Source organism: Pteropus medius, unplaced genomic scaffold (genome assembly GCF_902729225.1).
Source record: "Pteropus medius unplaced genomic scaffold, Ma_sr-lr_union100, whole genome shotgun sequence".
Classification (NCBI taxonomy): domain Eukaryota; kingdom Metazoa; phylum Chordata; class Mammalia; order Chiroptera; family Pteropodidae; genus Pteropus; species Pteropus medius.
In genome coordinates this window covers 6,816,930-6,842,718 of record NW_024350325.1, presented here as the reverse complement: position 1 = coordinate 6,842,718, position 25,789 = coordinate 6,816,930, and the positions used below count along the sequence as shown (strand labels likewise).

At 34.3% G+C, this 25,789-nt stretch overlaps 1 protein-coding gene across 2 annotated transcripts in view; it reads left to right on the top strand.

The window, feature by feature from the left end:
* Nucleotides 1-25,789, top strand: part of SUCLA2 (succinate-CoA ligase ADP-forming subunit beta) — a 43,016-nt gene that overhangs the window by 13,237 nt on the left and 3,990 nt on the right. The window contains exons 5-10 of one of the 2 annotated variants that reach the window (XM_039839346.1): nt 7,575-7,703; nt 9,982-10,120; nt 19,273-19,434; nt 19,530-19,672; nt 24,066-24,186; nt 24,654-24,742. In XM_039839346.1, coding sequence (XP_039695280.1) covers nt 7,575-7,703; nt 9,982-10,120; nt 19,273-19,434; nt 19,530-19,672; nt 24,066-24,186; nt 24,654-24,742 — 783 coding nt within the window. The remainder of the gene's footprint in view (nt 1-7,574; nt 7,704-9,981; nt 10,121-19,272; nt 19,435-19,529; nt 19,673-24,065; nt 24,187-24,653; nt 24,743-25,789) is intronic. The other variant, XM_039839347.1, reaches the window with a different exon arrangement.

Sequence of the window (25,789 nt, the reverse complement as noted above, 5' to 3'; positions counted from 1 at the left end):
TTTCATTTCTTTTATCAGCAGATAAAAGAAAGAAAAAGACAATGAAACTAAAATAAAATATTCAAATGCTTTAAAATTTTGTTGGTTTTTGTCTCTTCTGTTGAATAAAATTATATTTTGGGATTATCTATAGATTATTTCAATAGCATGACAGTAATTGAACAAGCTTTTCTTAATTCTGAGATTTTTTTTCTTCTCTTTAGATCTTTGTAAAAGCTTTTAATTATGAACTGCCTTGCTAGAGAGGAAAAGAATATCTTTTCATTTGTAGTTTATAGAGGAACTGAAAATTAGACTATAATTTTAAACATTTCTCTTAAGTTTGCTACTGTTCTCTTCCTTAGACTCAGAAGATACAATTAATCTTTTATTAAACATTTTTTTTGTGTGTCTTTTGCTGTGAGTTTTGACACCAAGTACCCAGAGTTGGGCCAGACTTCACAAGTTGAGGGCAAGTCCTCCATGTGACTGCCCTTCAGAAGCCAGCCTCAAGTTTGGGGATCCCCAGGTCATCCTCACTTCTATCCAGCTGGCTACAAATTTTGGAGGTTTCTAGTACCCATTCAGGTTTTATAAGTTGTTAGAAAGGCTCACAGTACTTTGGCAAGTACTATACTTATGATTATAATTTTATTATAGCTAAAGGATATAAATCAGAACCAGCCAAGTGAAGAGACACATAGATCAAGGTCTGGAATAGTCCAAAACATAAAGTTTTCATTGTACTCAGGGATGTGTCACCCTCCTGGCATATTGATATATGATAATATGCAGAATATTGCCAACCATGGAAGTTCATGAAGAACATGTTATTTGACGATGGAAAAAAGGTGATCCTTGTTATAAAGTGGCAAAGAACTTGACTGAATTATGTTCACGTTCAAGTGTTTTGTAGAAGATAGACAACTTGGGAGTGATAATATTGAATATTTAGCTGGGGGGATTTCAGCAAAGTATTGAAGGAGTGACTTGGTTGCTCCTGACTGTTTTTAGTAAAATTTGAGAAGAAATGAACTGAAAAAGGAATTGTTAAAGCAAAAAGGTATCAGAACTGTAAGATTTAGAAAATTCTCAGCTTGCCTATGCAGTAGATCCATAATCCCCCCATCTGTGATTTCAGTTACTTGTGCTCATCCACATTTTAAAAATACGAAATAGAAAATTCCAGAAATAAATAATCCATAAGTTTTAAATTGTGTCTTTCTGAATAGTGTGATGAACTCTCATGCTGTCCCACTTCTTCCTGCAGAAGACATGAATCATCCCTTTGTTGCTACCTGCCCATTAGTCACTTAGTAGCCATCTCAGTTATCAGATTGACTGTTGAGATATAACAGAGCTTGTATTTAAGTAACCCTTACTTTGCTTATATATGGCTCCAAAGCACAAGAGTATAGATGCTGGCAATTTGGATGTGCCAAAGAGAAGCTGTAGAGTGCTTCTGTTAAGTGCAAAGCATGTGTGTATAGAGAAAGACAGTATTTATAGGGTTTGGTACTATCTGCATTTTCAGGCATCCGCTTGGAATATATCCCTTGTGGATAAAGAGGGTAGTACTGTATTGCTAAAAAATGAGAAAGCTATTTGGAACAGAATTTGAAGAGTGTGGCCAAACAACCATTCGATAAGCAGATTTTTATGGGTGTGAAGCATGAACTGTGAGAAATGTCTATTAAGCCACACAGTTTATAGTATTTTGTTATAGCATCCTAAGCTGACTAAGACATAACTCCTTTGAAGAAATGTCTAAGTGCCCATTTCTAAATTGGGTTGTTTGTTTTTTCATTGGTGAATTGTAGTTCTTTATATATTCTGAATATTAATCTCATCAGATCTATGGTTTACAAATATTTTATTTCACTCTGTAGGTTGCCTTCTCTGTTGATTTTTCAGTCTGCTATGTAGAAGGTTTTAAGTTTGATATAGTTCCATTTGTCTATTTTTGCTTTTGTTTCTTGTGTTTTGTCTTATCCAAGAAATTGCCAAATCCAATGTCATGACATAGCTTTTTCCCTATGTTTTATTTAGGAATTTTGTTGTTTCAGGACTTACATTTAGGTGTTTAATCCATTTGAGTTAATTTTGAATATGGTATAAGGTAAGGGTCCAACTTCATTATTTTGCACATGGATATCCAATTTCCCCAATACCCTTTATTGAAGAGACTATCCTATCCTCATTGCGTAGCATTGGCACCTTTGTCTAAGACCATTTGACTATATACATGAGGATTTTTTCTGCGATCTCTGTTTTGTTCCATTGGTCTATAATTCCTTTTACTCCAGTTTGAATATGTTTCCCAAGCTGCCCCAGCTGTTATGTTCATCAGTGCCAAGTATTACCAGGAATGTTTTTGTATTTTATCTCTAATTACCCAAACCTTTCTAGATGCCAACTTTTTTATTTTTTATTTTTATTAGTTTCAAGTATACAATACATTGCTTAGACATCTATGTAGTTAGTAAAATGATCCCTCTATTGCTCCCTCCATCCCCTGACCCTCCACCTAGCCAATGTATTAATGCTAACTGCATTCCCTATGTCGTGCTCCCCATCCCCATGACCATCCTTCAGCTACTAATTTGTACTTCTTTAACCCTTCATCCCATTCTCCCAGCTTCCCAAACCCCCCGCCCCTCTGTCCTTCACCAAATTGTTCACTATATTTGTGAGTCTGTTTTTGATTAGTTTGTTTTTTTAATTCCTTAAATTCTGCATATAAGTGAAATCATATAGTGTTTATCTTTCTCTGTCTGACTTAAATACCTTCTGGGTCCATCAAAGCAATATCTTTTTCCATTCTCTTCCTTTTCATATGTAGGGGTCTTGTTTTCGTATCCTATCAGCCACTCTACCTTTTGGTTGGAGCACTTAATTCTTTGCCAGTTAAGGTACTTATTGATAGGAATGTAGTTGTTACCATTCTTCATTCCTGTTTTTGATACATGTTTTTCTTCTTAAGTCCGTCCAACATTTCCTGGCTTGGTGGTGATAAATTCCTTTAGTTTATTTTTGTCTGGGAAGCTCTTTATCTGTCCTTCAACTCTAAATGATAGCTTTGCTGGATAAATTATTCTTGGTTGTATGTCCTGGGTCTTCATCCCGTCGAATATTTTTTGCCAAGCCCTTCTGTCCTGCATAGTTCCTTTTGAGGAATGAGCTGCCAGTCGTATGGGTGTTCCCTGATATGTAATTATTTGTTTTTCTCTTGGTGCTTTTAATATTCTTTCTTTGTATTTAACCTTTGGCATTCTAATTATGATGTGTCTTGGTGTGGGCCTCTTTGGATCCCTGAGTTTTGGAATTCTCTGAGCTTCCTGGGATTTTATGTCCATTTCCTTCACTAGGTTAGGGAAGTTTTCCATCATTATTTCTTCAAACAGCTGTTCAACATCTTGAATTTTTTCAGTTATGCCAATCAGACGAATATTTGGAGCCTTAATAGTGTTCCATATGCTCTTTAAATTATTTTTATAATCTTGGCATCTTTTTTCTTGCCATCCTGATTGATTGTCTTGATTGGATTTCCTGTCCTCTAAATAGGGCATGCGATCTTCTTCTTTATTCACTTTGTTTATTCCTTTGTTTATTCCATTTAATATACTTCTCATCTCAGATAATGTGTTCTCCATTTCAGAATGGTTCCCTTTTATAATTTCCATTTCCATTTTTATCTCTTTGTTGGAGTTCTCTACACTTCCCAAAAGTTCATTGAGCATCTTTATAACTAGTGTTTTGAACTCTGCATCTGTTAAATTACTTGACTCCATTATATCTGGATCTCTGTTCTGTTCTGTCATATGGTTTCTGCCTCTTCGTCTTCCCATTTTGGCTGCCTTTCTGTGTCTGTTTTTAGGTACTAAGCAAAGCTCCTAAGTCTCTCGGTCTTATTAGTGTGGATTTGTGAAGCAGGTGTCTAGTGACACAGTCCTGAGAGGAGTTCAGCTGTAGGCCAAACTTAGCCGAAGCCTCTACGGTCCGGGACCACCTGTTAAGATTCAGCAAGCAATCCACAGATGCTGTGCTTATAGTTGCCTGAAAAGGCCACACTAGAAACCGAGGCCAGCTGGCTCCACCAGTGTGAGTCTTAGCAAGGAGCACCTGACTTGCTGAGGATACACCTGGATGTGGCTTGGGTGGGGCCGCAAGTTGGGGGAGGCAGGGTTTCAGGGAATCCTCTGGGCGGAGCGACCTCTGTTATCCAGTTTGATGACTTCTTATCTATGGCAGCGCTGTGTCCATCCACTGGGAGTGGGGAGGGCTCAACAGATAACAATTGATGTCACCGGTGCTTCTGTACAGAGCGAGTCTCACCTTATCCCTCACTCCGAGAATGTTTCCCTTTAATTCCCTGGTGCCCCCTGTGTGCAGTCAAATTGGCACTGGTGCTCAGAGCAAGCAGGTCCGTCACTGTGAAAATCCGCTCACAGATGTGGCTCCTTTAAGAGACGTCTGCCACTTCAGCAGCCTCCGTCTCACTCAGCTGCTTGAGACCGGGCAGCCTCGGGTCCTGGCCCCGTCCTACCTTCTGCCCTTTCAGGGTGATTTCTTGGATTTCTCCCTAGTTGTATGGATTGTTCATCTAGATTCTAGGAGATTTTTCCTTGCTCTTGCTCCTTGTTTCCATAACAACTTTGATTTGGTCACCAGAGGGATGAACAAAGCCTTTATCATCTACGCCTTTTTTTTTCCCTCCCCTGATCATGGTTTTTGACCTTGTTCTTTTAACGTGGTGCTTTACATTGAGGGTTTTTTTTTTTTTTAATGTTGAACCATCCTTGAATTCCAGGAATAAATTCCACTTGATCATGATGCATAATTCTTTTAATGCATTGTTGAATTTGGTTGGCTAGTATTTTGTGGAGAGTTTTTGCATCAGTATTCATCAGAGATATTAGTAGTTTTTGTATACATTTTTCTGATTTTGGTGTCAGGGTAATGCTGGCCTCATAGAATGTGTTTGAAGTGTTCCCGCCTTTTCAATTTTTGGAAAAGTTTGAGAAGGATTAGTGTTAGCTCTTTAAGTAATTGGTGGAATTCTTCAGTGAAGCCATCTGATCCTGGGCTTTTCTTTGTTGGGAGGTTTTTGATTACTGATTCAGTCTCCTTACTTTGTTAATGGTCTGTTCAGATATTTTATTTCTTCATGACTTGGTACACTGTGTTTTCAGAAATTTATTTATTTCTTCTAGGTTATCCATTTTGTTGGTTGTTCATAGTTGTCTCTTATGCTACTATTTATTTCTGTGGCATTAGTTGTAATGTCTCTTTTCTGATTTTTGTTGTCTTTTTTTTCTTAGTCTAACTAAAGGTTTGTCAATTTTGTTGATTTTTTTCAACAAACCAATTCTTAGTTTTCTTAACTTTTTTCTACTCTTTGTCTTCTATTTCATTTATTTCTGTTCTAATCTTTATTATTTCCTTTCTCCTGCTAACTTTGGGTTTAGTTCTTTTTCTATTTCCTTGAGTTGTTAAAAAAAAGCCATGAGATGGATGCTTTTTCCCAGTTTTGGTGAGCTGTGTTGGCTTCTGTCTGCAGTATTACAAGCTCTCTGGTGCTGTCACAAGCAGCTGAGCTGTTTTTTGTTCTCAGTTGCTTCCCACACATTCAAAATATATAGATTCCCTCCAAGTCAGGCGAGACTGCAACCAGTTTCTCAGATAGCCCCCAGAAAAGCAGGAAAAGTTGGATGCACATTCTACTTTTTTCCTTTTCTCTCAAGAGAGAAGCCCAGCACTGGGCTACTTCTTGAGTTGTGTTGGCCTGGGGGCAGGCGGGGGGAGTGAGGGGAGAGGTACTGACTTGGATGAAATGAAACGGCTTTTCTTACCTGTTTTGTTGACATTGAACTTGCCTGGAGTACAACTTCCTCACTGGTTTCTTGCCACCTCACAAAGGTTTTTTTTGGATAATTGTTGTAAAATTAGTGTTTCTGTGGGAGAATGAGATCTGGGAATTTTTTCTACCATCTTACTGACCATGATGTCCAGAAGTACTTTTTTTGGGTGGTTTTATTAAGTAGGCACAATTGATTAAATCATTTGACAACTTGATTGAACTTAATCTCCAGGTTCCCTTCCTTCCCAGGAGGGTGAGCTGATACTTGTCTTAAAGCTCCAACCCTCTCATTGTTGGTCTTGCCTGGACAGCACTCACCTGATTCATCTTCTTTGTATTAACTATATAGGGGTTCACCATGAATCACCTAATGAGCATAAACTCAGATGTCATGAAGGGTTTAGAGGTTACCTCCCAGATACTGGGGACAAAGGCTAGCCAAATTATTTTTGCACATGTATATTGAAACCTAATCACATAGTATAGAATTTAAAAGGTGCAGAAATTTACAAGAAATGTAAATCTCCCATCCACCCCTGTTCCTCAGCCACCCGGTTTTTCTCCTTGGAGCCTGGTACCTTTTTTTAAATTATTTTTTCACCTAAATAACAATTAAATCTCTTAACAAGTAATAGTTTTTTTTTCCTCTTTTGGCTATTGCCTTATTTTGAGGATTTGAAGGATCATTTTGGTCTCCAAACAGTAATGAATAAAATACTATTCCTTCCCTTTACATTATACCTTGAAATGAGTTTATTAATGAAATACTAGGTGCTGGGATAGAAAACTGAAATTAGTCTTTTTTTTTTTTTCATGAAAGTCACTTTTTTTCTGGAGTAAGAATAATGTTTATTGTAAAAGAATTTTTTTGGGGGAAATAATGACATAAAATAACAAAAGTATTATTTCATGCTTTATTTGCCATCTTTTTCTGTTTATGCGAATAGTGGGTTGGTGCACATTTAAACACACATACATGAGAACAAAATCTGGGATTTTATATCATTCCCCCCACCGCCCCCCACGTAACACTTTTGATATCATTTTCATATATCATTAAATAATCTTTAGTAATATGGTTTCATCATTTCCTTGTTTGGGTTGTTAAGATTACTTTTAGTTTTGTGAATAAATTAGCAAATGTGTCAGATAATTTTGCCTTAATTTTTTCTTCATTGGTTTTAGAAGACTTAAAAAGTTGACTCAATTATTTTGTATTTATATCTTACCTTCTTATATGCCAGAGCTATTCTTTAAGGTAGCTAGCTTTCCTTTTTACTGACTCGTAGTACTCTTGGAGCTTATAAAATCTAGAGGAACTTTTGTTCATTAGACTTTCTTTTTTAAATATCACTAATCTGCTTTTATGATTTTTAAAGTTCTTTAAACAGTACTTTAATGTCCCTGCAGTTCTTTCAAAAACTGTGTAAGTTCTAGGTCACATGTACATGTTTATATGAATTTATTTGGTATAAATTTTGTATATATTTTTAATTTTTTTCCTCATAGTGAGCTATTGTCTTTGTCTTTTCACTTTTTTCTCATTATTTCAATTGCACGTTCATTATAGTGGGGTACTGTGCAGGAGATGCTAGGATAAATTCTCAAAGAATTTTAAATATAGGAGTGGGGAGTGATAGATGTATAAGTGCGATAATGTGCACAAGTAGGTTTTAAATTTTCTTGATGAGTCCAAAATAAAATCGATATTTTTGGCTATTTCCTTTCTTGCTAGGGTCCTGTATTAATAGGAAGTTCTCAAGGTGGTGTCAACATCGAAGATGTTGCTGCAGAGACTCCTGAGGCCATAGTTAAAGAGCCTATTGATATCGTAGAAGGCATCAAAAAGGAGAGTGCTGTTCGGGTATGTTGTGGTCCAGAAAACGTCTAGCTTGTGGTTGGGTAATTATGATACTTAAAGAAAATTAATTTTGTACAAGGTTTTTAAAAATTTTATTGAGTGTCAAGGCATGTTAATATCTTCGAAATGGAAACTTTTAGAAGTATCTACAATATTTTTCTTTATATCCTCCATAAGTATTTCAATATGTATCTTTAAAAGATAAGGATTCTTTTAAAATAGCCACTATACCACCATTGCCATACCTAGTATAATTAACAGTAATTCTTTAATGTCATTATTTACCCAGTCATTAAAATTCTCTAATTATTCCAAAATTTTTTTTCTTTTACAATTTGTATGAGTAGGAATCCATATAAAGTCTTTCATTGCTGTTGGTTAATATGTTTCATAGGTCTTTTTCTAAGTTATAGGTTTCTTTTCCCTCACTCTCTTCATCTTTTTTCTTTCATTTGTTGAAGAATGAGTCGATTTTACATCCCCATAGTGGCATTTAACATATTTCTTTCTCCCTTTTTTTTATCCCGAAAATTGAGTGGAATGCTAGGGATCCTGTCTTATATATCCCGATAGATCAGTGATTTTAATTTAGGTGGCATTTGTGGACCCTTTTAAGAATCTGATGAAAGCTATGGGCTTTCAGTGTATGCACATACTCAATCAATTTTGCCTACAATTTTACATATTTTCTGTACTGTCTTTCTTGTGTGATTCTTCCTCCCTTTACATCTCCCACCCCCAAGAAAACATGCCCAGGCATGAAGTTTAATACTATGTATAGGCTGTGAAAATTGCTTGATAACTATTGCTATTGAATTAAATTGTTTGGATATAAAAAGCATGTGACCCATCTTAAAAGAAAAGTTCGAATATTAAAGTTTGAATGACATTTACATCTGTTAGTGGGAAACTGTTAGAATAAGCTTATGGTATTGAAGTACTGTGGAACAAGAATTTTGACTGGCACAGAGGTTTAAAGGAGATAGAGAAATTTCCCTTGTAAAGCTTGAAGCAAGTCTTGTAGGCAAGTGAATGATATAAATGTTTAAAAGGGACAGAAATTTGATTTCTTTAGGTGGTTATATGAGAATGATGACTGGAAAGTTAAATTGAGATGAGAAAGAAAATACTTGATTTACAAGAATGCTTGAAGGAATAATCTAAGATATACCTTTTGAGAGGTGAACAGAAATAGTATCTAAGACAGTGCTTGGCAAGTTAATGTCACAGTGGGTTGATCAGAATTTGTTTGGAATTCTCAGATGTTTAAATCTGAAACAATAGATTGTGACCTAGTGGAAATCTCTTTAATGAAATAGTACTTTATTTCTTATTATTCTTTATTTGAAATGTCTTAAACCCAAAATGACATTTCTTAGCTTGATCATTTATTTATTGGCCTATGACTTTTTGTAAAAATCACTTTAACCTTCAAAGAGTTTAAGATTTTCCAATTAGTGAAAATCAAATGTATTACAGCCTGTGATAGCAGCTGGAGGAGGAATAAACTCCTTTGTAGTGTCCTGAGCAGCGGCAGCACTTTGAATAAATGTGCAGACATGTAGCTTCTGTACCAGTGGCTGAGAATTGCTTATGGAACTCCAAAAATTCTGGATGTTTGGTCCACCATAGAACTTGTGAACCTTGGTGTATGTATTTAAAAAAAAAAACTCTTCGGGTATATCTGGTTAAGTATTCCTGCTCAAGACTAAACTCTACTAGATTAGAAACTTTAAATCTGTATCTTTTGGGCCTAGCATGTATTAGATACTCAGTAGATTTTTGAATGAGTGAGGTAATACTTATTTGACTAGCTATGTCCTCATTGCTTAGTAGACACTCTTCATAAATTACCTATAAGGTAAAATAGGGTGATTTAATATTTTGGCCATTGTTTGGGCCATTGGGATTGTCAGTCCACCTTTTATATGTAGCTTAAATAAACACAAGCCTCTTTCAGTTTAGATGGGCCATAAGGCTTAGAGGCAGTATGGAGGCTATGGTATGGTATACTGAAGTTAAATCTAAGTGAATGGCAAGTTGCATGATCTCTCTGAATCTCTCACTTGTAAAATGGGCATACGACCTGCCTTGTGAGGATTTTGAATAAAAAGTTTTATTTAACCATTTAGTAATAGCTGCTGTTTCAGTGATTGTTTGACTACAAATGATTTATGCTTATTTAAATGATAAATTACAAGGTTTTTTATTTACTGTAATTTAATGTTGATTGGATATATGTGAGTGACATGCCTGTAATAAAGATGCAAATTGCTTTCAGCTTGCACAGAAGATGGGATTTCCACCCGGTGTTGTAGATTCTGCAGCAGAAAACATGGTCAAGCTTTACAACCTTTTTCTGAAATATGATGCAACAATGGTAGAAATAAATCCAATGGTAGAGGATTCAGATGGAGCTGGTAAAGTATCTTCTTTTATCAAACATTGACTATGTATTTATCCACCTATTGTATGCTTCGCTAAGGAAGTTGAAATAAGGAAGGGAACTCATTCCTATGTAGAAGCTTATTTTATAATAGAATGAGTGTAAACAAATATGAAAGAGACCCATTAAAATGAACACCTTAGATATATATTTAGGTACACATAGAGGGGTTAAAATTGCATTGTTCAATATGGGGGCCACCACTTATATGTGACAATTAAAATTAATTAAAATGTTATAAGATTAAAATATTCCTCAGTCATACTAGTCACATTTCAAGTGCTCAGTAGCCACATGTGGTTACCATGTTGGAAAACACTCATGTAGAACATATCCATCATTGCAGAAAGTTCCGTTGGGCTGGGTTGGAGTGTCCAGTGCGGTAGTGAGGAAATAGCTGTAGCTTTAGGGAAATAGCTGTAGCTTTAGGGAATTAGTTGTCTTAATTTCCACAAGTTTTAGACTTTAGAGACATCATAGGTCTTTATTGTACAAAGGGTATGTTCTTTTAATATTTTTAGAGAAGTGAGATTAGTTTATCACTTTGACAGCTTTTCTTTTGCCTATGTTTAAAAGGTAAATCAGATTCTTATTATGCCTTCCATGTATAGTTTTTTAAAAAATATATAAATTGCTTAATTGTAGTCTAGATTTTTCTTGGTGTTTTATATTAACTGCTTTCATTACTGTAATTTATTTGATTTTGTTTCAGGTCTCTGGGCATTTTTTAATCTTAAGTATTTGTAGGTCATCTTTCACTTTTTATACTTCCAATTAGTTATATTCTTTATGGTGGAAATAAAATTTGGTTTAGTCATTTATATGGTTGTATAAAGAAGAATGAGTAAATTATTGCAATAGAAGTAGCTTATAAAACTAAAAATAACTAAATTTATTTTAATACATTTAAAATAAATGTATTATTTAGAAAAGAAAGTGCAGCTCGCTGCCCAGCATTAATTTAACTTTAGGTAAACATGCTCTTCGAGGTTGAGGCAAATTTGAGTGGTTTTTAATGTGAAAATAAAATATAAAAACTGTTCTTGGAGTTATTTCTAAACAGAACTTGTCTCTAATCCTAATGTAACAGAAATGTATATATAAATCGGATTCATCAAATGAATCTTTGGCTATCAACTATTTGAGAACGATGTTAATATCACATGTAGGAATGTTATGTTTTCTAGGATTTGATGTTTTCAGTGATCGAGAATTACTGTATTTTGTAAATGGAAATGCTATAAATAGAATGATGTAATTCGTTTCCAGAGACTATCAATATACTAGAGCGATGCGAAAATAATAATAAAAGTGAGGTATTTCATGTCAAACTTTGGGGGTAAGGTTAGGACTATAATTCATGAGTTATTTGGGGGTAAATGCTGCAGCCGCATGTGCCAGGGCAAACGGGAAATGGGTTAAAGAGTAAAGGCTGAAGAATGTTTTAAGAATGAAATGTTCGGTGAAAGAGAATTATCTATATAGAACAGATATTTGTATTATTTTTTTGATTTTCTTAATAACATTGAAAGCAAGACTCTTGAATTTTTTCCAGTTGTGAAATTCTACATATTTTGTCACTAAGAGAATGTCTTTGTTCTTTTAATAACTAATATTTTTCTTTGTATTTAGTTTTTCTTTTCTTTGTATGTATTTATATATGTTTTGAAGCAGTTTTTTTTTTTCTGATTAAGGGCACTGTATATGTATTATAGAAAATTTGCATAGTGTCAGGAAATAAAGGTTGGGAAAAGAACTCTTATAACTTTATTACCCAATACCCTTTTAATATTTTACATAGATCATTTCAGTCTTTTTTGTAATTGGATTCATACTGCCTATTTAATTTGTATCTTTCTCTTTTTCACTTGCGTGTGTTTTTTTTCCTACTGTTTCTTTTGCAAATAAAACCAAATAAGAAAATAGGTCTTAACTACTCCTTTAAGAAATGATTGCATGGGATACACATTTTGCATTTTTATTATTTACCTAATAATGTATCCTGGCAGTCTCTTAATGTGTATGGACTCTTTGTTAAAAGTGTTAATCTCTTGTCTGACATTTGATGTGAATATTTTCCCAGGTTTTTCTGTTTAATTTGGTTTGATTTTTTGGACATACTGAAACTTTTTTTTTTTTTTTAGTTTTCATTTTCTCATTTTGACTTCCATTGCTTTTATACTGAGAGACTTTTTTTCCTCTAAGAAAAAATATTATTTTCTTTGGGTATTATATTTCTTCTTAGAGTTGTTTGTAGAAATATATTTTTGGTTACAATTTTTGAATGGGATCTTTTCTGCCATTATGTAAGATCAGTAAATATCTGCAATGTGTTTTATTCTTTATTATTTTATTTTACTTTTAAGTCTTTGATCAATCAAGATTTTACTTTAGCTTTACTTCTTTTTTCCAAATAGTCTGTTTTCTTAAAATCATTGAATAAAACATCCTTCCCTACTGGTTTTTGATACCTCTCCTTATCATATTTCAAGTGTCTAATTCCATGGATCTGATTGTTTTCGTATCAATAATTGTTAGTTTTAATAATGGATAAGTCTTCTTTCATATGCTTATTTAAAAGTAAATTTTAAAGAGAAGCAGTTCTTATTTATTTATTCTTTTAGATTTGTATTATTGAACCTTTTATGGGTCAAGGACCTTTTAAAAATGTAGTGAAAATTGTGTGAAAACGAGTACCCTCATCCAAGGAAACTGCTCTGGTGTTCCTATGTGAGCATGCACACGTGTATGTACTATTTTTTAAGCAGTCTAGAGGTTCACAAACTTCCTGAAACCTTTGAATATCAAATTACTAACTCCTATTGCTAGTCAACCTTTAGAATCTTTTGGTCAGATTTCAGAAAAATGTCATGCTTAAATTTTATTGGGATTGCATTAATCCTATAAATTGGAGGAAAAACAATATTTTGCCAGTAGTTGCTTTTTCAAATTAGAAATGGATTATTTTTCTACTTTTACATGTCTTGATTTATATCTTTTAAAATAAGACTTATTTTCTTTATGTAGTTTTTATATTTTTTTCTTAGATTTATTTGTAGAAGTATATTTTTGGTGGCTATTTTGGATGAGATCTTTTCTGTCATATTTTCTTACTATTTATAGCTGGTTGCAGAGACTATTTATTGATGTAATTCTTCATTCGTAGAGTTTAATTCTATTGTTATATTTATTTTTCTTAGTCTTCTAAAAATATTTCTATCGCGTTTCAGCTTGTCTCCCATGTTTCTGTTTATTTTTAGTTTCTTCTTTCATAATACATAGTTTTGAAGTTTGACCACTCAAAAGAGACATTCTGAGTATATTTTTGGTTTCCTATAGTAAATTTCTTTCAAACATATATATTTTTTTCTTTTGCCAAAAAAACATAGCAAATACTGTTTGCCAGGCATTGTTTTATGTTCTTTACAAATATGAGCCCCTTTAATTCATTTAATGTTTATAACAGTCTGGTGAGGTAGGTACTACTACTATCCTTATTTTATAGGTTAGGAAACTGAGTTACCAAGAGGTTAAGTGATTTGCTCAGGGACACATGGTTAGTGGTGAAGATTTGATCTCCCCAACATTCCTCATTGAGTTTAACCATCAAGCCTGTGGTCTATAATAGTGGACAAGGAGCTCTTGACAGAGGAGAGATTAGCTGTCCTTTGGGTAGTCTTGCTCTGACTTTGATGCTGCCATCCTGATCCCAACTATTGTTACTTTGGATATTCTGGGAATACCTGTAGGTAGTTTGGATTTTTGCCCCCAGAAGTTTGTAAAATGGGTCAAAATAATACACTATTATCAGCTGTAAGAAAGTATTACGCTAAATTCTGAAAATTCATTCTTTTCTGTTTTCGACTTCATATTATTCCCAGTTAGGTTGTCTATTGGAATATCAGAGGTCCTTCTGGGAGATTAAGTTATTACATAAACTACCATAAAATACTCTAATAGTAAACTGCGTAGAGACACACCTGGAATTTAAAGTCCAAATGTGATAAAGTTTAAAGGACCTAGAGAACTGAACCCAAGTCAAATTCCTCTGAGTTAGAAGTCCAAAGAAATTAATGTTCTTCCTAATTTCTTGAATATTTTGACAATATGAGCTGGACAGGTTATGAATTCTGGGTAGAGATTGGATTCTCTTAGTCATGGCAGTTTGGACTGTCTCATAAGAAGGGGTAGAATTTCTTTATGATCTTGAGAGTTATACTGTTTGAATTTCAGGTCTCTTACATACCTCAGTTTTCAAGGAATACACAAAGTTAATAATACATACAAGTTTATCACAGCATACCTCAGTTATCAAATTGAGGGGTTGGGGAACCCAAGCCATTCCCTTGTAAGGAACGATTATACCAGGCACAGTTATGTTCCTGGTTTTATCAAAGATTATGGCAGAAACTGATGGAAGCTGAGTTAAGGACAGTGGACTGATACTAGTCTCACCAGGATGCCCCTTTGTCCTGATTCTATTATCTATGGACTTAAAATCAGTTGGGAGAAATCTCTGAGCAAGAAATTAATTTTGTCATGGTACATTTGTGACTTCTAGGGAGGGCAGGGGACTAATTTACCAAAGCGTAATCTCTTAAAAATTTTCCCTTCTTTGAGTGCCATGATTTTGCTACTATAGTATGAATTGAATGTGGGTTCTGTTTACTGATATTACACCCACTGTTGCTTGTTAACAGGCATCAGTGGCTGTTTGTATTGACTGTTATGGAACTTGGGCCTAAGAAATCTGTTTCTTAAGGATTTCACCCCAACTATATTTGCATTGGAGAATTACCCTCAGTTTTATCTTCTGGAGTCTATACCCCAAAGACCTAGTAAGGACTAATGCCTTTGCTTACATGTTCTTCCTTTTTTTTGAATTGGTTGTTAAATTTTTTAATATAATAGATATATTTATAATCCTTTACCCTACATTTAGAAAAACTTTTTTTTTTCAAATACCAGTAAAGAAATGAAATATTGAACCACAAATTAAAAAGTCTCAGCAGATATTCAAGAATTAATAACATAAAATTAGAATTTAATGTAAAACATTATCATCATGTCATGTTTTTAACATTTATAGAAAGTACTGAAATTCATGAGTTAATGTAGAAATCATAATGGAAATGAGAAAATGTTTAGAACTGAACAAACTGCAAGGTGTGTAGTGCTCTTTGGGAAGAAAAATTATCAAAAATGGTCAGTTTTTCCCAAGTTAATATATAACTTAAATGTAACTATCCAAGAATTTGGAACATGAAAAGTGGATCATTATACAATTCATGTGGAAAATAAAAGGATAACAATTGCCAGTATATTTTTTTCTATTCAACAGCATTTAATACGATGGGTGATGTTTTGGTAACTAAATCACTGCTTACTGTAAATATGGTATACTGTATTCTGTAGGCTTCCCCCCCCATCTTTTTATATTGATACAGAAATAAAATAGTACAAGGAACTCCTCTGTATCCTTTATTCAGAATCACTAGTCATTTACATTTGCCTTATATTTGTTTTATCACCTTCTTTCTCTCTGCACTGTGTGTGTATAAAAAATATATTTTTAGAACAATTTGAGCATAAGTTGGAGACTTTTTTTACCTTTAAATATTTCAGTGTTTAAAAACATTGTTTTATATAACCTCCATACATTTATCAAAACCAGGAAATTTGACATTGATAAAATACTGTTTTCTAATCCACAATACATACTCAAATGTATGTAATGTCCTTCATGCCTTTTCCCACTTCTCCTTCCAGTTCAGGATCCTGGTCCAGAGTTACACATTGAACTTAGTTATCATGTCTATTTACCTCAAACCGTGCTTAACTTTCACTTTGTTGCTTGACCTTGGCACACACAATACATATATTTGTTTTTGTAGAAAAGGAGTCATTTATTTTGCAGAATGTTCTTCAGTTTGGGTTTCTCTGTCTGATGCTTCTTCATGGTGTTTTTTCCTTCATAGTATATCAGGAGGCACATTGTGTTGGTTTGTTCGAATATCGATTATGTTAACTTGGATCACTTGGTTAAGGTAGTGTCCAGCAGATTTCTTGATTATAGAATCACTATTTTTCCCTTTGTAATTATTAGGAAATTTGTAACCCAAGCAGTTAATTGATATTAGTAGATTACTGTTAACTAGATTAAATACCTTATTTAGTTTTTATCATAAAAAAATACCCGAAATCCTTTGTGTGTTCATATGTGTATGTACTTGTAGATACTTGTATGTATAGATTTATTTAATTTTATCACATACATAGGTTTGTGTAATCCTATATATGTGATAAAATCAAGATGCAAAACTGTTCCATCACCACAAAAGAACTCTTGTGTAGCTCTTTTTATTCACATCCTTCACACTGTTCTTCCCTATCCTGTTTTTATGCCCTGGAAACCACTAGTCTATTCTCCATCATTTCGTCAGTTTGAAAATGTTATATAAATGGAATCACACAGTATGTAATATTATGAGATCGACTTTTTTACTGGATAAAATACCTTCGAAGTCCATCCAGGTTCTTGCATTTCCCAATATTTCATTCATTTTTATGATGAGTTGTATTCCATTGTTTTGATGTGCCAGAATTCATTCAGCCATTTACCCTTTGAAGGAAGTTAGATTGTTTCCAGTCTTTTGCTATTACTAATGAAGCTGCTGTGAACATTGTGTATAGGTTTTACATGACCATAGTTTTTTGATATGTCTCTTTTAATGTGTCAAGCAAGTGTTCTTTGAGCACTTCTTTTCTTTTTTGTGTAAGATATTACAAGATTATCTTTTACTTTCTCACAGTTCTAGAATCAGCTCTAGCACCAAGGGACCCTGGTTCCTTTAATGGAAAATAGAATTTAGAAACTAAGATATGCATGCTACCTGTGCTTGTTGCTACTGGTGTGTCATTGCTTCCCAGCTTTTTCAGTACACAGAGCCTAGGAAAAAAGGATATAAAGAGTGTGTGAGTATATACATACATAAAAATACACCTATATTTGTATCTGTTTCTATATCTATTTTTGGAAATCTCTGAGTTTATACTGGTACTTCTAATTCTAACCCAGTGCCACAGAGTTCATTCTATTTCTACCCCTTTCCATATTTATAATTCTCTTAGCCAGAGACCTGGCTCACATTATTTGCTCATATTTTTGGTATTCTTTCCCTTTCTGTAGATCAAGGTTTCTTAACCTTGTCACTATTGACATTTTGGTGCCAGATCATTTTGTTGTGGGGGACAGGGAGAGGACAGCCCCCGTGCATTGTAGGATGTTAAACAGTGTTTATCCAATAGCACTCAGATGCCAGTAGCAACTGCTAGTTGTGACAACCAAAAAATGCCTCTAGACTTCTCCAAATATCCCCTGTGGGACCAAGTGCCTCTGGTTGAAACCACTGCTGTAGATCCAAGTTTCCAAATGTTATGTCCCTTGAGCCTCAAGAACTTCCTTAAGCATTTCTCTTGATATAGGTCTGCTAGTGATGAATTTTGCTTCCATTTGTCTGAAAATATCTTTGTCTTTTGAATATTTTTTCACTAGATGTAGAAATCTGGCTTTGGTATATATTTTTATCACTTTGAATATTTTTTTCTGCCCCATTCACCTCCTGTTCTCCTTCCAATTTCACATATTGTTACAGGATTTGATACTGTCTAATAGGTCACCAAGGTTTTTTTAAAAATCTTTTTCAGATTGGTTAACTCTATTTATCTTCAAATTCTTCTTACCTATATCCAATCTATTATGAAGCCCACCAGTGAATTTTTTATTTCTGGTATGGTACTTTTTAGTTCTAGATTTTTTATTTGGTTCCTTTTTAAAGTTTTATTTTCTGCTGAGATTACTTCTTTGGTGCTATATTATGATCATATTTTCCTTTAAATCCTTAAACATATTTAAAATAACTATTTCATAATCCTCTGATAATTCCGGATCTGGGTCATCTTGGGTTGGTGACCTTGATTGCTTTTTCTCTTTACCGTTGGTGATATTTTCTTATTTCTTTACAGATCTAGTAATTTTTAATTGTACACTGGACATTTTGGGAGATATAGTGTAGAGATTTAGAATTCTGTTATCTTCTTCTGAAGGAATGTTGATTTTTGTTGTTATTAGTAGTTAGCCGGACTGTAAACCGTGTCTCTTGTGTTGGGCAGCAGCTGAAACTGCTCAATTTTTTTCAGCCTCTCCATTTAGGAACAACAAGGAGAATGTTGTAGTTAGATTGGAACAAGGAGGGGTCAAGTACTAAAAGATGAAGTTGAAGAGGTGGCCTTCATATGAGCCATTTTGGTAGAGTGCTAGAGGTAAAAGTCTGATTAGAGTGGATTTAAGAGAGGAAGGCAGCAGAAAAATTTGATACAATGAATTTAAGCACAGAGGTTGGCAGATAATAAGTATTTTAGGCTTTGTGGGCCACACAAGGTCTCAGTTGCTGCTGCTTTTCTTCTTCTCTTTCCTTCATTCTTTTCTCTTCTTTATTCTTCACAACCTATTCAAAATGTAAAACCCATTCTTAGCTTACAGGCCATATAAAAATAGGCACAGGCCAAATCTGGCCCATGGGCCATAGTTTCCTGATCATTGGTTTAAACAAGAAGAATAAGGAGGATTTAGAGGGTAAAATATATATTTTTTCTTTCTTTTTATTAGGGTAGGAGGAAGAACAGTATTTTTGTAAGTCAGTTTGATTTAGCCAATAGAAAAGGTGGGGAGGGGTTTATAATGCAGGAAAGACAGAATTGCTGGAACAATGTCTGTGAGTAGATGAGAGGGAATGGAATCTAGGGCCCAAGTGAAGGGTTTAGCCAGGAGAATGGACAGTTAATTCTTGGTAATCGAAAACAATTTTTAATGTTTTTGAGGTTTTTTTTTCCTCTTCTTTAGTGTTGCCCTAGGATAGATGTAGAACAATTAACTTTGATGTGGCAGTTTCAATTTCCAAACACTGTTTTCCAAGAAATAGTTTGAATTAATTGTGAATATAAATTGAAATACTTTCAATAAAGTAACAGAACGTTTTTCCTCTAAACTAAAGAATGTTTGATTAGATGATAGTTTATTCTATCTGTCTTGAAATTAAAATCACTTTTTTTTTCTTCTCTTCAAAGTGCTGTGTATGGATGCAAAGATCAATTTTGATTCTAATTCAGCTTATCGTCAGAAGAAAATCTTTGACCTACGGGACTGGACCCAGGAAGATGAAAGAGACAAAGATGCATCTAAGGCAGATCTCAACTACATTGGCTTAGATGGGAATATAGGCTGTCTAGGTACCATCTGTTTTTATGTTAGAGCTGGATTGGCTAAGCTTCATTTATTTTCTCTGTGTTTGTTGCTTATACAAATCATTTTCCCCTCTTGATAGTAAATGGAGCTGGTTTGGCTATGGCCACAATGGATATAATAAAACTTCATGGAGGGACTCCAGCTAACTTTCTTGATGTTGGTGGTGGTGCCACAGTCCATCAAGTAACGGAAGCATTTAAGCTTATCACTTCAGATAAAAAGGTAAGGGCAGGGCTTATGTTTTAGAATCTGAATGACAAGAAGTAACTTGATTAATTAGTAGATGTGATTGTTATACTAGTTAAGCATTAAAATTTTAAAGTCTATAGTAGTTTGGAAGCATTTGCTGAAATCAATGCAATAAAAGTTAACTACCAAAAAAGATAGTTTCCCATTGTGCTTTAGAAAAGAAGATGAAATATTAGATGGTGTTAGATAATATTATAAAAGGTAGTGATTTGGTATGGGAGCACATTCCTATGGAAATAATTTATGAAGATGTTAATTGACTACAAAAGCCCAGAAATCTGTATAGTCTGTAAAGCTAAAAAGAAAAAAATGAAACCATCTTTAATTTTATCCAGAGATAACTTTTGTTACTATTGATTTCATCTGTTTTCTTTAAGACTTGTTAAGGCTTATAGATTTCACACACGCACATGTGCACACACAGACACATACTGCATATATATCTTTCTAGAAACAGCTTTATTAAAAAACACTTCACATACCCTATAGTTCACCCATTATTATATTTATCTTTTAATATACATATTTTGAGTCTTTTTTTTTTTGCTGACATATTTTGAGTACTTTTTGCATTCACTAAGGTATTCTAAAACACTCATTTTAATGTTTGTATAATCTGTCATATGTAGATGCCATAAGGTAGAACTGTGACTTTACAAGTGATTATCAAAATACAAAGGATGTGAAACATCATTATCCAAAAGACATACTATATATTATCAATCACTAGATACTTTTTAAAGAGTGTATCTATTATGTGGTCGATGTGGGCTTTATAAGGCTTATGGAAAACTAAAATAATGGCTTCCCAAGAACTAGTCTTACTGAATTTAGACTGAGAATTCCTCATTGATGGGGTCATGTCTTACTCATGTTGTCTCTCGCAGTGGCTGGCGTAATCCTCAGTGCATACACTGATCATTAATAAATATTTATTATTGCTGATGCTGACAGTATACATTTTTATTTGTTAGACTCTAGAATTGTTTAAAAAATTATTTTACTACTCTTTCACTTCGAGGCTATAGACTTATTTGCTATATTCAATTTTATAGTGTTAAACTGAGAAACAAAATATGCTTTATTTCCCTTGTTTTATAATTATTTTTTAAAAAGTAAACAAATTCTATTTGAACTGTATTCCTATAGCTTCTTTTGGCATAAACTCTAAAAGCAGAGTCCTATGTCATTATGTAACTATTGAGTACTTCTTAAGGTGAACTAGAATTTTGGTTGTTTTAAATCTGGCTTTTAGGGCATAGGTACAAGAATGGAGAAAAGTATATGAAGAATTCCAGTGTTGGGGACTGACTTAAAGGGCGTTGGAGTTGGAAACGGGCCAGGAGCCCAAGTCAACAATGTGAATAGCATTGAAATAGCTGTATACATATATATCTCTTTATATTGGACACTGTGCTTGGATTTGGGAATATGTGGTCTCTTTCCTCAAGGCACTTAATAGTCTGACTGGGTGATAAACTGAATGTAGTGCTGTGGAAGAAACGGAAAGCAGCCAGTAACTGGGAGAATCAAGGTGGCCTTATGGATGATACCTTGAGCTATCTTGAGAACTGGATGATACCTTGAGTTGTCTTGAGAACTGAATGAGTTAGGCAGGAGGAAGAAAATATGCAAAGGCATGGAGTCCAGAGAGGGCTACTATGCTCATGAAATGGTAAGATACTTATATATAAGAATATAGCATTCTTGAGATGAATGATAAGAGATAATGCTGGCAAACATTATCATGAAGATCCCTGTATCTATAGTTAAGGAGTTTGGAATTTAACCTTCTACTCCAGTGTGTACACAGATACACATATCTATGCCTTTTTATCTTTTTGAAAGAAGGTATCTCTACTAGTAGAGGGTGAAATGAAGAATAGGGAGGCACTGGTATGAGAGATAAATTTGATTGTTATACCTGATTGTTCAGAAAGATGAAGAGGTGCTTGACAAAGGCAGTGTCAGTAAGAATGAAGCAAAGAAATCTCATTTAGGGGTATGTCTGTGATAGAAGCATTAAATTCATTTTTTTTCTTTTTCTTGGGGGCAGGGTGGCAGGGAGAGAGGTTAGTTAGATTAACCAACCAGTGGTTGGTTAGGACTTTTTGCTGAGTAGAATGATTGGGTGGTGATGCCTTTTGTGCCATCAGAGGTAAAGAAGAGAAGTATATATTTCTAAATGAATGTGTTAAGTTCACGTTGTGGTGATAATATCTTGTTGATGGTTATAAAGATAGTATATAGTATACTTCCTATAATAGTTAGATATATATTTGAGAGTCCTCAGAATATCGAGAAAAGTTGAAGTGGTAGGAGTTGATGAGACGACCCATACGAATGAGATGAGGAAACCAAGAATGGATTGTTGAAGGATTGAGTAAAGAAGAGGAGATAAAATAATAAGAGAGAACAAACTGACAGAAATAGTTGCAGATCAGGTGAGAGTGGCGACATTGAAGGCCAGGGTGCAGGTTTTGAGAATTAAGGGGATGGGCGACAGTGTCAGATGCTGCAGGAGCAGTAACATAGAGTAAGTACTGGAAGAGATGATTGGGAACCTTAGAAAGTAGAGGAGTTGGGGCAGAGGCCAGGTTGTAGTGGATTGGTTTGTGATTCGGAATTGAGGGAGTTGGGACATCCGGAAGGGATTACTCTTTCAGGGTGGTTTTTATGAAGGTACAGAAGGCCATAATGCTAGCAGTTGAATGGAGGTAAGGTTGAGGAGAGCTGTGCAGTCTATATTTGCTTGCTTGTTTGTTGGGAAGACCAAGATGAGTTTTTTCTAGCTGGATGGAGATGTCAGTGGAGAAAGGAACATCATATGCTACAAGTTGCGGTGGGATAGGAAGCTTATGCTGAGAGTGAAAGGTGTGAGGCAGACTATTAAGGAGAGGATTGCTGATGAATGATTATTATACTGCTCTTCAGGTTATGTTAGTGTTTCAGGGTGTTTTTGTTTGTTTGTTTTTACTGTTTTGCATTATTTGAATTGGGATGTCAGAGGTAAACTGGGTATGAGATCATTGAACACGCACATGACAGGATCGCCGAATTGGTCAGCCATAGGTTCCATGCTTTGTAGTGAAGAAAGTCAGATCGGTAGAGAGCTGATAGACTGAGAGATTAGAAAGGGGTTGAGGGACTAGAGGCTTTTAAGAGCAAAAGATTGGGTTTGATGCAGTTAGAGATGAAAGGCATTAAAGGCAAAAAGAGAGGCGGTTGAGCAGAGAGTGGGATTTACACATTTAATATTCTAGAGATACTCATTCTGTTCAAGCCAAGGGTTCGTCCTTGGTAGTAATTAGTTGAAATGGACTGGAGATAACAGTGACATGGTGGAGATCCAATAATTTTAAGGCTAGAGTGTTAGATGGTGCCTTGTGATGAATCTTGTAGCTATCCAGAATGAATTGGGAGAGAGAGATAAAAGGGTGCCAGAATCTACTATGAATTCAGGTCCATTATAAGTTCTAGAGCTTCATTTCTAGAAATAATAATGGTAAGGATAAGGAATGTATAGCATAGTCAGTGTGTCCCAACCTTTTTTCATGTCATGGCATTCACAGAAAGTATTTCAATGGGCTATAGGATGGTGATGGAGAAGGTAGGATGATGATGGAGAAGGCTGCTCATCGTCAGAGGCCAGTGGCCCAGAGAGACCAGCTGTCCCAGAACCTTCCTAGCTGCCCTAAGGGTCGAGGGGAACAATATCTTGATGTGTCTATAACCCTATTTTATCTCACTGGTTGAGAAGCTCTGGTATAACAATGAACTAAACCTCCTTTTTAAAAATAAAAAATATTTTTTTGTAAAGGATAGAACAGCTTTACAGATTATTGGTGTGGTGATGAAGGAATACTGACCCAAACAGGCCCTGAGGTTGGATTTGGTATGTAGCCAGGACTGGGTATACAAAAGTTGAGTGATTCTGAGGGCCTGGTTTGTGTGAAAAGTTAGTTAAGTTGGTGGGGCTAGATGAAGAAAAAACGATAGTTAATGAATACTAAGTTGGAGATCTTGCATGTGACATTGTCTTATAACATGATCTGGGATAATCATGCTGGTGAATGTTTAATAGGAAACGAGTAAATGGAATCAGGTCTTTTTCATATGGGACAGGAGAGAAGAGAATATGAGCCAGGTGCTAGAATTAACCAAAGAGGGGAAAATTAGTTCTGGTGTGTGGTGGACTGCACAGACTTCATTGATGAGAGCTACAGATAGTATGACTGTTTGGTCATATATGTTTGCATGGAGTTGATTTTTATTATAAAGTATAAATACTAGTATTTTCTTGAGAAGGAAGGACACATACTCATTCCTTTAAAATTTTAATGTACCAAAAACATTTTGTTCACAGGTACTGGCTATTCTGGTCAACATTTTTGGAGGAATCATGCGATGTGATGTTATTGCACAGGGTATAGTCATGGCAGTAAAGGATTTGGAAATTAAAATACCTATTGTGGTACGGTTACAAGGTGAGTGGAACAGGTATCTTGTAATTGTTCCATGAACTCTAGCTACTTAAAAGTTCCTAATTCCAAGAAGTTCAGTTCTTTTAAAATATAGTTTTCAGATATTTTTGAATGAAAGTATAATAGGAAATTTTTAAAATGTGGGTTTAAAAAAAATTTCTAACATTGGGGCAGAATTGTTCATAATTTTGGTTGGTATGATCTGGTACTTTATTTGTTGTGCTTTGACTTAAATTCTGGCTGACCTGAGTTACTGTTGATATGGCACAGCATGATATTTTACGAGGTTGCTCTAGATCTTTACAGCATTTTCTTTGGTTTAGAGCATTTATTATATTAAATGATAGAAGTACTCATGTTGAAATTTCATACTTGTGTATTTTCAATGATTTTGTATAGATTTTCAAACATTTCAAATAATTTTGCGTAGATATTTAAAACATTTTTATATCTACATAACTGACTTCCAGGTACACGAGTTGATGATGCCAAGGCACTGATAACGGACAGTGGACTTAAAATTCTTGCTTGTGATGACTTGGATGAAGCTGCTAAAATGGTAAACAGGCTATGTTAATCAAAGGACTAATTTGCAAAGTAGATAAAGAATTTATAAATACTTAGATTAAAAAATGAACCAGCTAATATTGCTAATAATTAGTGTTTCTGCTAAATACTAGGAATGTTGAACACCTATACCTATCATCCATCTTAAACAATTATCAACTCATGCCTAATCACGTCTCATTAGTATTCTTACCTACTTCCTTCCTTGCCCATGATTTTTTTGAAGCAAACTTTAGACTATATCATTTCATACATGTCATCAAGTACCTATAAAAGGTAAAGGTATTGATAATGATATAAAGGAATTATTGCTATTTGTTTCAGATAGGATAGCGGTATCATGTTTATATTTTTTAGAAAAGAATCTAGTCAGTGTTGAAATTTCCCTGATTCTCTCAAATGTAGGTTTTGTCTAGGTTTTTTGGTTAGAATTAGGATCAAAATAAGACTATGCATTGCAATTTATTAATATGTTACTAACGTTTCCTTAATCTATAGATTCTCCCTTGTTTTTTCTTTTTTTCCAGATTTATTTGTTGAAAAGGCCATGTCGATGGTCTTGTATTGTTTCCCCTAGTCTGGATATTAATGATTGTATCCCTGGGGTGTCCACTACCCCTGTATTTTCTATAAACTGGTAGTTCAGTCTGTAGGCTTGATCATATGAGTATTCGATTTTGGAGAACTGGGAGCAAAAATATTTTATAGTTGGTGTTGTGTAATTCTATAAGGAAATATATAATTAATGTCAGATTACTTCTCTTTTTGTGATACTGGCAATCATTGACAATCAGAGCTTAGATCCAATATTTTGTTTATGCAAAGTGAAGATATTCTAATTGTCGTTCTTTATTTTATGGAAATTTTACAAAAAGTAAATCTCATATCAACTACTTATTATGAAGTAAATTTTATGTAGGGAAAATAGGATAATTACTTGATTCTTTGCTTTTATTGATGTTTTCAAAATAATGAGTTTGTTTGATTTTTATGTCCTACAAAAGTGACCAGGTTTATTAATTTCTTTTTAGGTTGTGTG